This window comes from Diadema setosum, chromosome 19, assembly GCF_964275005.1.
Source record: "Diadema setosum chromosome 19, eeDiaSeto1, whole genome shotgun sequence".
Taxonomy (NCBI): Eukaryota; Metazoa; Echinodermata; class Echinoidea; order Diadematoida; family Diadematidae; genus Diadema; species Diadema setosum.
The window spans coordinates 30,727,735-30,744,809 of record NC_092703.1 but is presented as its reverse complement, the minus strand read 5'-3'; the positions used below and the strand labels follow the sequence as shown (position 1 = coordinate 30,744,809).

Here is a 17,075-nt window from a genome sequence, read left to right as displayed (position 1 = left end):
AGATTTTGAGTAATTTCTGACTGTAAATGTTAATGAAGCAGTCAGTCTTGAACCTCCTGGTACGGGAGTGGCAGTGGTTTAGTGTGTACAGCATATCTACTTCTGTAAATGTGGAAACTTCGCGCATTTGTTGCAACCAGAAACCAGCACGAAAATAAAAGCATGAAAATAAAAACATGCAAATATTAATTTGCTTGCTGTATGTTCCAGTAGTTGATGTCCTGATTCTGCAAAATTGAAAACAGGTGGAACTCATCTTACTCACCTGAGCATGAAAAATGACTCATGTAAAAATATCTGATATTACAGTGACTTCCTCCCCCTCAGACAGATTAGAAAAGGACATTCAGTAAGTACATCTAAGAAGTCAGCATCATTCTTTATATGTACTACACTGCATTCATGTCGTGGATCCCATTTTATAAAAGATGTCAGGATAGCAACTCTTGCTAGAACGCGGCCTTTCATCGCAACAGCCAACCAGGAAGCGGGATTCTTGTCTATGTTGCCATGATACTTACCAATTCAGCAAGAGTTGCCATCAGAGCATTTTTTTGTATGACATGGGACTGTGAAGAATCTCTGTTGTGACAAACATGTTTCCGTCCCTCCTCCACCATCCCAGGGAGGAACAAGAAAGGCGTGACTACGAGCTGGCCCAGCGTCTGTCAGAGGAGGCCAACTCACAGGTTATTGCAGAGGAGGCCGTCGTAGCTCAGTAAGTGTTTCATCACCTTTAACAGTATTGCATTAGTACGAGTTTTGTTTTGCTGGGATACCTTCCTTTCTGAATTCAAGTTTTGAAACTTCAATGTAGCCTTTAATATCTGTTTCTATCATCCTTCTACAACTCTTTCCATGACATTTTTAACAATATTGAGACACTTGGTTATAACAGGTGAACTAAATACATGTGAAGTGAGATATTTTGTAGCTGTGTCTCCACTCCTAAATGTCCTCTCACCAACATTGCTGATTTATTTTTGTCTCTTGACCACAGAGCTGAGGCCACACCAGTGCAGGCAGCGGCACCAGCTAAAGCAATGGATCTGACCACATGGAAGTATGCTGACCTCAGGGACACCATCAATACTTCCACTGGTAAATGGACCTCCCTCCTTAGTCTTCTGATCAGACCTCTCTCTCTCTCTTTCTTCTAGTAATCCCTCACACAGACTTTATAATAGAGCACATCTGTGTGAGAGTGAAAATTTTGATTAGAAGTAGTGATGAAAAGGTTTTACTAGTTCTTAAAGTCTTGCACACAGGCACATGTATGCATAATTAAGGTTACACAGGCACTTGTATGCATTATATGAATCCATACATTTGTGAATAAGAGGTCATGGACAGATGCACAAGAAATGGTTGGGAAATAGTATGTTTGAAGTTTTATTTCTACAGATTGTGAGCTAGTTTTCTGAATAGATAGAACTGGTACTAGGTTGTCTAGTTTCGAGCTCTATCAACTCAAATGATGTACTCTAAAGCAAGATATTTTCGCGCCATGAAATTTTCGCGAATTGGTAGCTCAACCAATTGCCTTTTTCACGGCATGAAATTTTCATAAATTGCCACAGGCATTTGATGCACATAGTGTCAATAGAAGCTTTCACATGCATTTTGATTTCGCGAATCTTGACTGTCGCGAAATTGGCAAAATTAAAATGCATGCGAACATTTCTGTGGTCCCTCACACACTGTCCTACTCTGCCTTTTCCCATCATCACCAGATATTGAGCTGCTCTCGGCCTGCAAGGAGGAATTCCATCGTCGCCTCAAGGTCTACCACGCCTGGAAGATGAAGAACAAGAAGTTGGCAGGCAACAAGGCTGGGCCAGAGAGAGCCCCCCAGTCTGTCTTTGAGAGCGGTAATGAAATTATCCTGATATCCCTGTCTCACAATCGCTCCTCTTTTCATTTTTTTTTTTTTTACATTTTCTGATGCATATTAAAGACATCAGTGTTGAACCTGAGAAGATTTTCACTCTGATGTGCTCTGTAGTGACTTTGAAAGAGGGCGACACAATATTTACTCCTGCGACAGTTGCTCTGCTATTATTTTCTCCAAGGACTAAAGGGTTACGGATGTGATAGAGTTTTAGGTTTATTTTGATGTGAGGATTAGGATTGGGGGTAGGGACATGTTTGTGGGTAGAATTTATGTTCGGCTTAGCATGCAGATATTTCATGTTCGGCTTAGCGTGCAGATATTTCATGGGAGCAATTGTGGCAGGAGCAAATGTCATGAAACCTTGCAAGAGGTTCGAAATTTAGCAGCTTGCCTGGTGCTTCGTGCAAATAGAAGATTAACTACTGTTCCTTTACTGAAGCAGTTACACTGACTTCCCATCAAAGAGCATATTGACTACAAACTAGCCCTTCGGGGTTACAAGTGCATGATGCATACTGCTCAACAATACCTATCCCACCTACTAACCACCCAACCACCCCAACAGTATCCAGATGTTTTCTCCATTCACAGAACAACAACACAGTACTATCAATTCCACAAGCAAACACCAGGGCAGTCAAACGCACATTCTCATATGCTAGATCCATTTTTTGGAATACTCTACCACAACAAACTCCATCTGCGTGATGTGGAAGAAACTTTCAAAAAGAAAGTAAACCTAACCGAAGGAATTGCAGTGAAGTCGAATGAATATTCTATATGTATTGTATGTTGTAACAGTGCTTTGATGAGCCTTCTGTAAATGTACTCAAAGAGAAACGATGATGATGATGATCATCATCATCATCATTAGTTGCGAAAAAGTTTCAGATGATGAAAATGTATAGAAAAAATATACTTTGAAAACAGTATGGATTTTTATAAGCATCATGAAAGCAAGATAAACCTTTACACGTTTATACATTTGCACACTCATAAACCTCCCCAGCTCAAGAGTACAACCAGTTGGCTCCCCCGCCGCAGCCACCCAGGCCAACGCCCGCCCAAAACATCCAGCGCTATTTCCGGGTGCCCTTCACCATCTCGGAAGGTGTGAATGGTCAGCCGCCCCAGAGGGGCTGGTGGTACGCCCACTTCGATGGTCAATGGATCGCACGTCAGATGGAACAGCATCCAAGCAAGGTTCCAGTTCTACTAGTAGCAGGTATATTGGTATTTTTTCCTCCTTCTTTTTATGTCTCATTCTTTTAAGTACTATGCAGTGGAATTTTGGATTTAGCTTTCCTCCATTTTCTACCAATGAGGTTTGTGAAAATTTGTGTGAAAATACACAAAGACTAAATATGAAGCCGATCAGCTGTATCTTTACTCTTTTTAACTACCAGTAAGTGTTACAAATTTTATGTTACAACCACAAACAGAATCCCATTGTCTTTGATCATTTCTCTAAATTTTATGTTAATCTGATAATCCCTTCACAGTGATTACTGTGGAGATTTAAATTCCCCCTCTGTTCCATCTGTCTCTGCTTTATGATATTGTGTCAATGAAACCATGACAATATTTTTAACTAGAGAAGCACTCTGAGAGCGCAGACCTCCGCCAAGCATCTATAATTTCCACCAATGATCTTGTTCTTCTATAGAGATCAGTGATTTCCATGCATACGTATGCATGCTGAAAATCGCCTTATTTCCCAACATATAAGCCTTTTGTTACGTCATCAACCCTCGGCTATGCGGCGCACCTCACAGTAGAGCACACACTTTAGTGCACATATGAAAACCTCAAAAATGTGCAGCTTGAACTCCCAAGTTCATTGACCTTACCTGCCAAAATATTGAAAATCCTTCATAAAATCCATACAAATTTCCAGACCAAAATTTAATCATCTGTTCCTTGTGTCATTGTCAACCTTTCTTGCAAGTTTTATTTAAATCCGTTCGCAATTTTGTGAGTTATTTTGCACGCGGGCAAACAAATAAACGGTGACAAGAACATAACTTCCTCCCTTAGCGGAGGTAAAAAGAGGAAAGAATTAGACACTGAGATGATATTCATTTTTCCCTGCTTGTGTCACAGGCAAGGATGACGAGAACATGTGTGAAATGAGCCTGGAGGAAACCGGTCTGACGCGACGCGCCAACGCTGAGATCGTCGAGCGCGAGTTCGAGGAGCCGTGGGCCCGCAGCGGGGGCAGGGAGTACCACATGAAAGCCATCAAGAACAAGCAGGCGAGGCCGACCTTTGCCACGCAGAGCCTCAAGGTGCGTTAATGAGCGCCATCTGCACATCCTCGCATTGACCTCTTGGTGAGCGCTGGAGGTGTCACAACAAGGTGGTATCACAGTGGCGGATCCAGGGGAGAGCGCCCCCTTTTATTTTTTGTTAAAACAAAAGAAATTTAAAAAAATATGAGGGAGGGGTGTGTGCGCCCCACACCCCACCCATTAATTTTGCAAAGGTGCTCCTTCTTTACAGAATTCCTGGATCCGCCCATGTATCACAATACTGAGTATACGGAGCATTGCGTCATACGCATGTGCTGAAATATGCTAGTTACTATGCGGAATATGTGTAAGTATAGTTGGGATAGCAAGCTTGTATGGCTGATGTATGTTCACAAAAAAAAATTGTTCAACACAAAGATAACATGATTTGTGAGCATTGCATCACACTGATCTCAGTCTGAATAATAGAGCATAAATATAATTACATCAGATTCATAATTGCAGTAATGCAAGAGAGCAGCGCAGACATTTAAAGTCCAGATAGTAACCTTGCACCTGTGTGCCCTGCAACCTGCCAACCCCAGACCTCCAGCTAAAATTTGCTCATGTAAAGGGGGTCCAGTATTATCTCCCGCTGCACAAAATGCCAGCACTCAAAACGAAACGACCCATGCGAGGGAGTGGATACATCCGTGTCTGGCACAAATAGACTACTACTCTGGGTCGAGTACCAAAACCAGCTGCACTGTACAGCTCATCGCATATTTGCATACAAATATGCAAAACATTCATCAGTATCAATTCTTTAGCTAGTGTATTCCTTTTCTCACCTTTCAGATAAAGTAGGGTTTTTATGTGTTCTTTGTTAATTTTTACAATTATTGTTATTTCATCTTGTTTCAGCTATTCCATTAAGAAAGGCAAGATGATGAGTATTCAAGTAGTAAAAAAAACAAAACAAAAACATTCTATGTTGGTTATAGTATTTTCTTGATATTCCACTAAGAGCATTCCAGTATTCAGATTCAGTGTATTAGAGCCCAGTTTATTTTGGTTTGATCTATCCAGGGATGTCGGGTACGTTTTCAAGAGACGAGTCAATGTTTTGTACATCACACACATGCAGATTTTGTCTGTAGGTAATTTTTACTGTGAAGATTCGTATCTCTATTATACAATTCACGTGGAGTATTTAACAATGGTTTCAGTGAAAGATGTTGCTTGATAAGAAATGTATAAATGTGATTGTTGTATACAGTTTATATCATGGACCAGTACTGAGTAACTTAAGCCACACTGATAGATTATCATGCATTCTTTGATTGTGCCCATCTCTAATTAAGCAATGGCTATGATACTTATAGTAGAGTACCCTCTAATATAATTCACACTTGTAATTTTCATATTTGCACAATGTATTTATACTGTTTTTGTTTACGTAAAGGAGCACTAATGTACTTAAATTCAGTCATTCTAGGTTGAAATGGTATTTAAAGTTGTATTGGAAGATCACATTAACTCTAAAACATTTAGTTCTCCATAACCCCCAGTGTGAAAACAGAAAAGATAATAAATTTAAAGACAATCAATATTTCACCATCTTCAAGAAGGCAAGGTCAACTGCAATAATTTGTTCAACTGTTCGTGTGTTCTGCTGAAGAAACTCTTGTGTCAGTCGTATCAATGCATTCTCCCCTATAAATAATGCCACTTACATTCACAACAGCAAAATTCTATATATTCTGTAGGCCTACTTACATGTATAATTAACTATACCAAGAATGTAATTTTCACTTTTTACCCCCCCCCCCCCATCATAGTAGTTTCAACTCCTTTCTCCTTAATACAACTCATGTAGAAATTTGTATTCTCAAGCTAATGAAGTATCCACCCGAATGGTGATCAAGTGGCAACATGCGGTCACAGTAGACTTCAAGCTCTCTTTTTTTGCACTGTCTTTCAAGTTGTTTTAGATTTCATATGTGAAGCAGCCTTGAGGATTATCAAATCACATATAGATCATCCAGGATTTGTTCAAACTTTGTATGTGCTAAAAGTGTTTCTTTGTTTTTGTTTAGCAATAAAGCCCCATCTTTACAGGGCAAGCTGTGTAAATGCTTGTGTTACCTGGCTTGATTCAGTGCCAGGTGAGCGATCTTCAAAAATTTTGTGAAACTAGCAAAAATTCCATGCATGGTTTGTAAAGTGGCGTTGCATGGAAGCAGAGAGCAATTTTCAGCCTTTGAAATAAGTGTCCATATCAGGTAGTCCAGAAGTACTATCACAAGATGCCAAGACCAATTCATCTCTAGGCGACAGAATTCATGATAATCATGTAAATGGGCCAAAGCATTTTTTGCAATAGGGCAAGTACTTTTTGCTCCAAAACAAACCATGTGCCACAAATTTCTCTCAGTTGCTTTTGGAGGATGTCGTGTGTGAGTGAAATACTTCAATAGTCACTAAGTACTCATGACCGGTCTTTCATAAATTGATGAATGTATGCAAGTCCCGTTACTTGAGTTGTGACTTGCTGTAAGAAGTTGTGTATTCCACTACTCGTTTGTGACAATTTACCTTGAATTGGGTGGAAGCTCTGAGCTAAGATTTCAATTTGTGACAATATGTCACAGATATTTGGTGCAGATAGCCTACGCCAGAGTGTAAAAATTGCTTTAGATTCTGGAGCACTTGCTGAAAGTTTCAGAGATGGAGGTGCAACTTGTAGGTATTGGGCAAAAGGCCTTAGCATCTGTACAATATGTGCAATACCATCAATTTATACTTCATAGAAGTGCTTGTTGTGTAAGAAGGACAGGCTGCAAATTAAAACTATAAAAAGAGGTTGCCCTGCTTGGGCTGGTCAGTTTGCTACTAACTACATGTGATCACTTTGTGGCTCTGGGTTAAAATTTACTTGCAACAGGGTTGACGAAGGTATACAATACAGCACACTCAGAAAATTTGAGCATTATTGCGAAGTTCCGTACATTGTACGGAACTTGACTTTTGCACTACATAAAAACAAAACAAAACAAATATGTGCGATCATGAAAGTTTGACAAGTATTGCTAATCATATGTATGCACATTGCATCAATTTCTGTACAGGTACAATGTATTTACCATTTAAATCCCAAATGTTTGTACACAAGTGAAAATGTGAATGTGTTTTATCTGAAGCAGTCTGAGCTTTGTGGTACAACATGTCTTTTTATTTGGCCAAACAGCTTTACCTTGGACATTAATTGTACATTCAATTTGTAATGGTTAGGGCAACTTTTTGCGCTTTCAAATGAATGCTAGTGATTAGAGTGAATGGCTTAATTTTTTACAAACCAACAAATTCTTAAAGAAACTGTAACTGTACATTGTACTACAAATGCTTGGTAATTACAAGTACTGTATAAGCTGTTATTTTCGTGAAGGCTTAATTTTCGTGAATTTCACGAATTGCAGTTAGATCGCGAATTTAACAACACGCAAAAATGTCACCAGATGCTAAAGTATTAGTACATTTACAATTGCATTGGTGTCAATTCACAAAAACAGCATTTCGCGAAGATGTCTGTGCATCCTCATTCGTGAAAGTATCTGTATGCGAAAATAACAGTGTATACAGTAGATGGAAGTTTGGTGTTTGATGCTGGATGACTTTAGAAGCGTAGAGTGGATTTGGTGGTGTTGTAAAGGTGAAAAAAAAAAAAAAATCTTTTTTTTTTTTTTTGGTGTAAGGTGGTATATGGTTGCTTTGTTTTGTAGAGAATAAGTCTTCTTTTCTCCCAGCTCAGGTAAACAGTTGCAGACCTTGCATCCTGCAACAGTACATCAATCATCAACATGGGACATCCAGTTGGCCAATTGAAAAAAAAAACAACAAACAAAAAAAAGTTTCAAATTCATACAAACCAGTACGTGTAAAATGCTTCTTTCACAACCTTTTAAAGAAGCCATTCATCAACAATGGAGGATTTTGGTTTTTATCGTCGTTCTTTTTTCTCCCCAATATCAATTTTTCAACTCATTGCACAAGCAAAAATGACATTGTAATGTATTTCAGAAGCTTTAGATTCACCATTGGCTCACGTCTGTGAATGTACGTAATTGTGATATAATACAAGTATTTTGTCTGTGCCTTAGCCTAAAATTAAAAGCCTAAAGCAGTGTCAGAACCACTTGAAAATCGAATTGTTGAGATGCAAGTTTGCATTCGATGGTACACGTTTACCTGCGCAAGAGTCCCACATCTGTAGATCCGATGTAGGAGATATCTGTTGGGGGTTTTGTTTTGCTTTCTTTTCTTCTTCTTTTCTTCTTTTTCTTTTTAACGTCTATTCTATCGTAGTGTTGGTTAGAAAGGAACCGTGTCGGCAAACATTAGACTTGCCTTCTTGTCTTTCAGATGATCCCTACGACTAGTAATTTATTGCTTAGCTGCTAGATTTAAATATATTTTGTTGGCTGTGTGTCATTCAGAGCAGCACTGATCTCATATTCTGATTAATGTGTGTGCATGTATGGATTTGAAAAGCTAATAAGCAGCACAGCTTCAAATTGGTGGAATTTTCTCGTAGTATATTTATCGTGTAATAATTGTAACTCTGTGTGCATTAGAAAAAAATTAAAATACCTGCAGCATTTTGTCTAGAATATATAAAATGAAAATATATTTTTTTTGTGTGAATTAGATATATTATACATATACAAGTGTATTGTTTTGCGATTCACCTATAGATTACGACATAAACATCCACAGGATATTGTGTAAGTGGCAGGAAAAAGAGGTGTCTTTACATGAAAAAAAAAAGATTCTAAGTGTACTTGAAAGTGTGTGACACTCGTAGGTAGCAATGGTAGAGCAATTGATTACTGTATTCATTATAGCCTTTGCCTCTCAGCCTTAGTACTTATATGTCTTTCACCCGACTCGTTTCACATTAGAAGTAGATACTTGACATTTGTATGACTCACAAATTATTGATGTATTTTTACACTAAATTAACTTAATGATGTTACATCAAAGATATCAATATTCTTGTTTAAAGTGCATCATTAGCAGTTATTTGCAAGAAGGCACATTTAATAGCATTGTAAAGGAACAAGGTGAATGCTATGGATGTAACTTTTGTTGCAACAGTTTCAAGATACAATGTACATTTATTAGTAAATATATGTGCAGGTGAAATATCATGGACATTTTGCCTTTGAAGAGTACATGAAAATGGAGTGTTGCCTTTCACCTTCATTAATTACAGTAGAGCTTGCAACCAAATGTTGATCGACTTTAGTCTTGTTTTTTGTTTTTTGTTTTGTTTTTTGTTTGTTGTCTGTGGAGTCCAGTCAATATCGTAGAATCTTGGAAATTTATTTTGTATGAGCAAGCATACCACAAAAAGGCCACGATTAAATGTCAGGTCTGTTGGGGGATCTGTGATTCAATGGACTGGTAATGAAAATCGTGCAAAGCTTCAGTAGAGGCCTATGTCACAAGTACACTTATTTCACAGTTGACTACCATACATTTAATTAACTTAGCCACACACCTACCATTGAAGAATGGCACAATGTACTTGGTTTTAAGGGGGTATCTATGACTGACATTGTTTTTTCATGTTGATCACAGGTTTTCATTAAATGGGACATTAAAAAAACAAAAACAAAAACAAAGCAAAACAATAATAAGCTAAGGTATTTGTTGTTGACACCAAAGAAAAGGAATTGAATAATACCGGTACTTTGTACCGGATATAATTTCTAGGTCCCATTCCCTCTATACACACTGTAGTAGTTTTCTATTCAAATCTGATACATGGTAGCTGTAAATGTCAGTGGTCGCAAGTAGCTTGTAACAAGTACAATGTATCAGATACAATTCATGTATTTAATTATGTAACACATCTTGTTTTATATCAAATTTAAACTGTATAGTAGCCCTACTACATATCGACCACCCTTATTGAAACCGACCGCGTATAATTCGCGCACTGTACACTTAGTACGCACTTTTCTGCGCGCAAAGCACATAAAAATGGATTGGCTTTGAATGTAGATTAGGATGGTGTGGGAAAACGCGATAATTCACTGTTCATTAATGGTTTTAATCAAGGACAAAATTTCGAATGAATATTTTCACCGAATCGTAATGACAGCACAATGTAATGTCTATGGAAGTTTCTAAAAGGCTTCTAAAAAGCTTCGTACAACACGGTGTTCAATACAACTTGGTTTACGTGCATTGTCAATGCAAAATCAGCGGTCGATCCTAAAAACGCGATTTACCGCGGGGAGCTGAAACGAGGCCACGAAGTTCGTCGGCGATATTTTTGCACTGAAACTTCGAATCGAAAAGGGAACAACGGCATTTGATAGAGCTGGATTTTCTCAATCACGTAGGTCAAGTTTTTTACGTGAATTTCAGTGTTAAATATTCTTATCACGCAAATAAACATTGGGCGGTCGATTAGTAGTAGGTCCAACCCTACCACAAGAACGGCCAGTCGGCACATGGTATATCTTTCCACTGTTGAAGATACTTGCTGGTGGTGGCGTTCAATGTAATTTGATATCATGGCAAGACTCGTAACACAGGACCCCTGGTATGTCTACTAACCCCTTGTGCTAAAAGTGTTTACAGAAACAAATATTATTGAGGCAGATTTCATGTGGGTAAATACACTGTATTTATGTAGAATGCAAATGTTTGCTTGCTGCGACACTTAGTACAAGAACATACAATTGTATGCAGGAGAAATAATTCAAGGAATTATAGGTAGACAACTATTTCAATTTGATTTCATTGTACATGTAGACACATGCTAGACAGTGTGACAGTGAAAAATGTTTCATTAACATTTGCTTCAGTCTTTTCTCTCTCTCCAGTTCAACCTCAAATAAATTTGTGCAAGCACCACAACATACTCATGTGTTCATGGTTTTTTTTTTTCTTTGTGTTATGTGAATGAAGGTTAAATTATAACTGATACAACTGTAAATATTATTGGAAAAAAGGCAAAACACCAAAGCAAGAAGTGAGCCATTAGTTATGTTCACATGCAGTTGCCAAACATGAAGTTTAGGTCTAAAGTGTCGATGATTAGCTAAACTTGTGAATTCACGACATGCATTCACACGCGCACCTAAACTTTGTTACAACTTATAAGCGAATCCCACTCAATGATTACTCCGAAAGTGCAGTCTTTGCTATGACTATGCCAACAGAAAACAGCACAGCACGGAGCGAAACTATGAGTGGGGACCCCCCCAAGTGGCTCGTGGAGAGAGCGTAAACCTTAAAGGTATGGAATCCCATTTGCACGCCTTAAATGAAGAGTTGTATAAATACAGTGGTACAATGTATGTTGAAGAGAGTATCATTTTAGAAACTCCCATAAAGTATTGAAAGTGGAAGGTAACATTTAGTACATTTTCTTGACCGTTAGATTTTGAATTGAATTGTTTTAAGGGCTCACCGTAAATTCCAGTACATTACTAGGCTACCTCTGCAGACCCATGTACTGCATGTGTGTCCATCATGTATATTTTGTGAAGAAAGTTCAACACTTACAAACATTTCTATATACATTCTTGCCACACACTCTATATGTTATTACATCAGCTCTTGTACTTTTAGATTTGTGTTTATAGATCACAAATACAGAAGAATGCAACAAAAAGGCTTAAAGGGAAGATAAACCCCAAGAACAATGTGGATTGAGTGAAAGCAGCAACATTAGCAGAACACATCAGTGTAAGTTTGAAGAAAATCGGACAATCGATGCAAAAGTTATGAATTTTTAAAGTTTTGGTGTTGGAACTGCTGGATTAGGAGACTACTAGAGGTTATGACGTATGAGTGGACTACAATATCAAGAAAATATAAAGAAAATACTACAAAAATCCATTTTCATGAAAATTACACATTCCATCAACTTGATATTGACATATGTTAAGGATAGCAATTATTCCCCCTGCTTTCTGAAATCGGTTGGTCCACTGCTCTTTCATAATTCTAGAAAAGTGAATTTTTGTTGAATATCCTTTATATTTTCTTTGTATTGTTGTCCACTCATACGTCATATCCTCTAGTAGTCTCCCCATCCAGCGGTTCCAACACCAAAATTTTAAAAATTCATAACTTTTGCATCGATTGTCCGATTTTTCTCAAACTTTCACTGATGCATTCTACTAATGTTGCTGCTTTCACTCAATCCACATTGCTCTTTGGGTTTACCTTCCCTTTAAGTTTGGCTGACACACAGAACTACCGAGTTGTTGAGTTTTGTGCATTATTCAAATTTTAGGTAACTGTTGACTTCCAAATTTCTAAGCAGTGGCCTAAGCAAGTCCCATGAGGTTCATATTTAATGTTTTGCTGCATTTTGGGAGGTCTGTAAAAGGTATCCCTACCTTTAAGATGTCTTGTGGTTCTAATCATCGACTAACTTTCGAGTGCGTCCACATGGCACTAAACTACAAGCTAATCATCGAGAGTTAAGTTTTCAACCTAAACTTACAGTTTAGGAACAGCGTGTGAACCTAACTAGTGAGTCCATTAATGTTAGGTCATCTGTGTATGTATAACTGTTTGACAAGCGACTTGGATCATATGCGGTCATCATTTGAAATTACACCTCATTTGCTCTGAAGAAATATATAGTGCACATTCTCCCCAGTACATGTACTGCAATTCTGGACCACTTGAACATTAGTCTGAAAAGAAAGAGTAAAATTTGATAATGTCACAAGTACATTGTGTGAAAATTTGATCAAAATGAGATACAATTGTAATTCAGGACTTCACTGACATTTTGAACTTTCGCTCATTTCCACAAAACAGACAAGGTTTAACAGTATGCACATAACTTGCCATATAAGTAGCTTGGGCACAAATCTTCACATTTACCTTTTTTCTTTTACGCAGTTATGATTTGGTCTCAACTCCCAATGCAACATATACCCAGCTGATAATTATTCTAAAGTCAGTAAACTAGAAATTAACATTATGTTTTACACTTTTGTGGCAGAAAAATTGAACTTTTGTCAGTTTTTCTTCTTTTTTTTTTTGGTAATGTTATTGTGCCTATGAATGGGAAATTGTGAGTGATTACATCATCAGCTTTACTTATTTGCACATGCATATGGACTGTTCAAAAACTGGCAAAAAATTGAAAATTTTTACATTTTCAAAACTTCCCTCATTACATTGTGATCCAATTTTAATCACATTCCACTTTTAAGCATGTACATTCTGCAAAACTTTACTCTTTCTTTTACGCCTAATCTTTAACTGGTCCAGAACTGGCCATTAAAGTCTTTCCTCACTTATTTACATAATAGGTTACATGAACAGAATGTTCTTCACTTTTTTTAATCATCTTGAGCACAACTCGCTGAAGGACAATTTCACCTGAATGTACATGTGGATTATGTGAATGCAACAATACAGCTTCAGCACAACACATCAATGACAGTTTGAGGAAAATCAGACAATCCGTTCAAAAGTTAAGAATCTCTGTAAGTTTCTGTGCAGTCACTGCTGGATGAGAAGACTACTACACACATTGTACAGTTTATGATGTCACATGCATAGAACAATATACGGAAAACATTAAGAAAATTCCACAAAATGTCACTTTTTGAAAAAAGTACACATTCCCCTTGCCTTCTGAAAAGAGGCAAGTCAAATGCTCTTTTATTGTGCAAGAAAAGTTGATGTATGTTAAATTTTCTTTATATTTTCTTTACATTGTTCTACGCATGTGACATTACAAGCTGAAGTAGTCTTCTCATCCAGCGATGGTGGCACTGAAATTCAAAAATTCATAACATTTGAACAGATTGTCTGATTTTCCTCAAACTTTCCCTGATGCATTCTATTGTATTGCTGCATTCTCTCTATCCCCATATGTATGAAGGTGAACTTGTCATTTAAGTTCTACATGTCGATATATCCCAGCATGCTTCAGTCACGACTGCCTAAAAACTGGGTTACAAGACTACCTCTTGGTTCAAGTGACCTTGTTGATGTATCATCAATCTGCTTTTAAAAAATAATAATAATAAAAAGAAACTGGTGGAAGGTTGCTCAGTCTGAATGAGCAGCAAATTTCTTGCATGGTACAAGTGGCGACACAACATTTGCTCCCGCGACAATTGCTCCTGTCTTATTTTCTTCAACGACTTAGGGTTAGGGTTACGGTTGTGATAAGGAACAGGTTTAATTTGAAGCGAGGATTAGGATTACGGTTAGGGTTATGTTTGTGGATGGCATTTACGCTCGGATAAGTGTGCAGATAATTCATGGGAGCAACTGTTGCAAGAGCAAATTTCATGGAACTGGTACAAGTACACCACTCCTTCCAAATCAACCCATGAAACAGGCTCGAAAGTTTGTGAATGTGTTTGAATTTCATTTAATGTATAAACTTTGTACAGACCTAAACAATCAACATAATAGGGACAGTGCAATTTTATTCAGAGACATTTAAAACAAAAAGGTAGCATGTACAGCTCAGCAACAAGTTCCCTGTTATTATTCACTACCTCAGCACCCTCTTCATGGAAGAAGTCAAACCAACGCTCATGATTTTAATACCAAAGGGACGCAACCAGAGCGACCTTCACAAAGAAGGACCACTACGTAAAGAAAGAGAAAATCAGAAATGAATACAGTGTACAGGCGGACAAGAAATACAAAACACTTTGCAAAGGCATTAGCAAAGTCAAACAAGTGAGAGTTCAGATATTTGAAAGTCAAAATTGGTCAGCTGTATGGTACCCAAAGAGTAAGCCTCATGCAACTGATAGAGTACTGTGTCATCTCAAAATAAGGTCAATGGGAGGCGTGAAAGGACATGCTTTGTTCTACTTTTGCTTAATAAATTATCCTTTTTTTTAATACACTTGTGTAACAAATTTCAGAAGATTTAAAGGTAGTATTTCTCTCTTGTATTGACAAACCTTGAGGGGCATTTTTCTCATTTTGTGCAGATAATTTAATTTAACCAGTTTCATCTAGTCAAGTTTCAACATTTGGGAAGGACAGAACAAACCATAATTTCTGCAACAAAATTACACCAGAGTTTGATGGGTTATCAACATACACTTGAAATACAGTCAGGCAAACACAAGGGCTACAGTACATAATTCAGTGGACCTTGCACAAATTTAATGCCCTTTGGGCTGTCACCTGATAGTTCGTAGAGTATCTTCCACATAAAACTCTCTCAAAATGAGAACATACTGTAGAAGTGGAAATTTTCGCACATTTCGCACAACCAGAAACTAGCGTGAAAATAAAAGCACGCAAATATTTTTGCTTGCCATATGTTCCAGTAGTTGATGTCTTGATTCCACAGAATAAAAGGACAAGTTCACCTTCATAGACATGCGGATTGAGTGAATGCAGCAATATTAATAGAACACATTGGCGAGAGTTTGAGAAAAATTGGACAATCCGTTTAAAAGTTATGAATTTTTGAAGTTTCTGCTCAGTCACTGCTGGATGAGAAGACTACGACAGCTTGTGATGTCACATGTGGACAATGATATAAAGAAAATATAAAGAAAACTCAAGATATTTTCACTTCTCTTGCATAATAAAAGAACACTTGACTTCCCTCTTTCAGGAGGCAAGGGAATAATATTACCCTTAACATACGTCAGTGACGAGTCGAGGAAGTGCGCACTTTTTTTCAAAAAGTAAAATTTTGTGAAATTCTCATTATACTTTCCTTATATCGTTGTATGCATGTGACATCATACACTGTGGTAGTCTTCTCATCAAGCAGTAACTGTGCAGATACTTTAAAAAATTCTAACTTTTGAACGGATTGTCCGATTTTCCCTAAACTTTCACTGATGTGTTCTACTAATATTGCTGCATTCACTCAATCCACATGTATATGAAGGTGGACTTGTCCTTTAAAGAGACGCGCAACTCACCTCACCTGGCTGAGCGTGAAAATTCAGTCACTGGAAAATATCCACCTTTACAGTAACATATAACATGTGAATATTAACATTTGTACTGTTCTCCACTCTCTATTACAATGCTCGATTTCAAGACGACTTTTTGTGATCCATCAACCTACTTCCACTCTTGTCCAGCCTTTCAGCCCACTTCTGGTTCTTCCTCTGCAGACACACAAAAGTGTGCGTTTTTGCACTTTCTCAGTGAATAAGTGTGTTTATTGAAACTCGCAGGTCAGTATGCTTCTTGACACCCTAACTGACATACTATGAGGGCTAACACTCCATCATCATATTCATGTACACAAAAAAAGATAAATAAATGAACAAACAAAACAAACAAAAATGGCTGAAAAAATAATAACTGTCCAAAATAAATATAAACTTTGGGGAAAATCAACTGAGATACACAATGCAAACCAGGATATTCTTGAGTTCTGCCCAAGATTTAGAATGTAGCAGTTAAGATGAAATAAGATTTGTTTTCAAGACACCTCAATTAACTTGTCAAGTGTCCCTGTTCTGATTTTTTTACCCAGGGCTCCACATTAACAGAGGCCCGATGCCACTAACAAATTATGTCTGGCCACCAAACTTCAGGAAAGGTTATCTTTTGGTGGCCCAATTGGGCAACTAAGATTCAAAATGGCTTATTAAAGTGTGTGTACAGTTCTGGTTGAGGTGAGGATTTAGCTTTAAACGTTTTGTGAGATATTCAGAAACCACTCTATGAGCTGTCAAAGAGCAAGCAATTCTAAGGGGTATAAGGGTTTTGAAATGGGTGAGATATCCAAAAACAAGGTGAAACAAAGAGATCCTAATAAAAGGCGTGGCCTGTCGCCTTTTATTATTAGCACTTTTTTGGATATCTCAGCCATTTGAAAACCAATTTTCATCTAATAAACATTGAATCCTTCTTAACATTACATGCTCTTTCATATTTCAGAAGTGGTTTCTCAT

General features: G+C 37.6%; 1 protein-coding gene across 1 annotated transcript in view; it reads left to right on the top strand.

Moving 5' to 3' along the window:
• Positions 1-4,279, top strand: part of LOC140242222 (unconventional myosin-VI-like) — a 47,416-nt gene extending 43,137 nt beyond the window's left edge. The window contains exons 23-27 of the mRNA XM_072321965.1: positions 626-718; positions 1,001-1,101; positions 1,734-1,871; positions 2,904-3,119; positions 3,998-4,279. Of these exons, the coding sequence (XP_072178066.1) occupies positions 626-718; positions 1,001-1,101; positions 1,734-1,871; positions 2,904-3,119; positions 3,998-4,191 (742 nt within the window). The 3' untranslated portion in view covers positions 4,192-4,279. The remainder of the gene's footprint in view (positions 1-625; positions 719-1,000; positions 1,102-1,733; positions 1,872-2,903; positions 3,120-3,997) is intronic.
• The last annotated feature ends 12,796 nt before the right edge of the window (positions 4,280-17,075 follow it).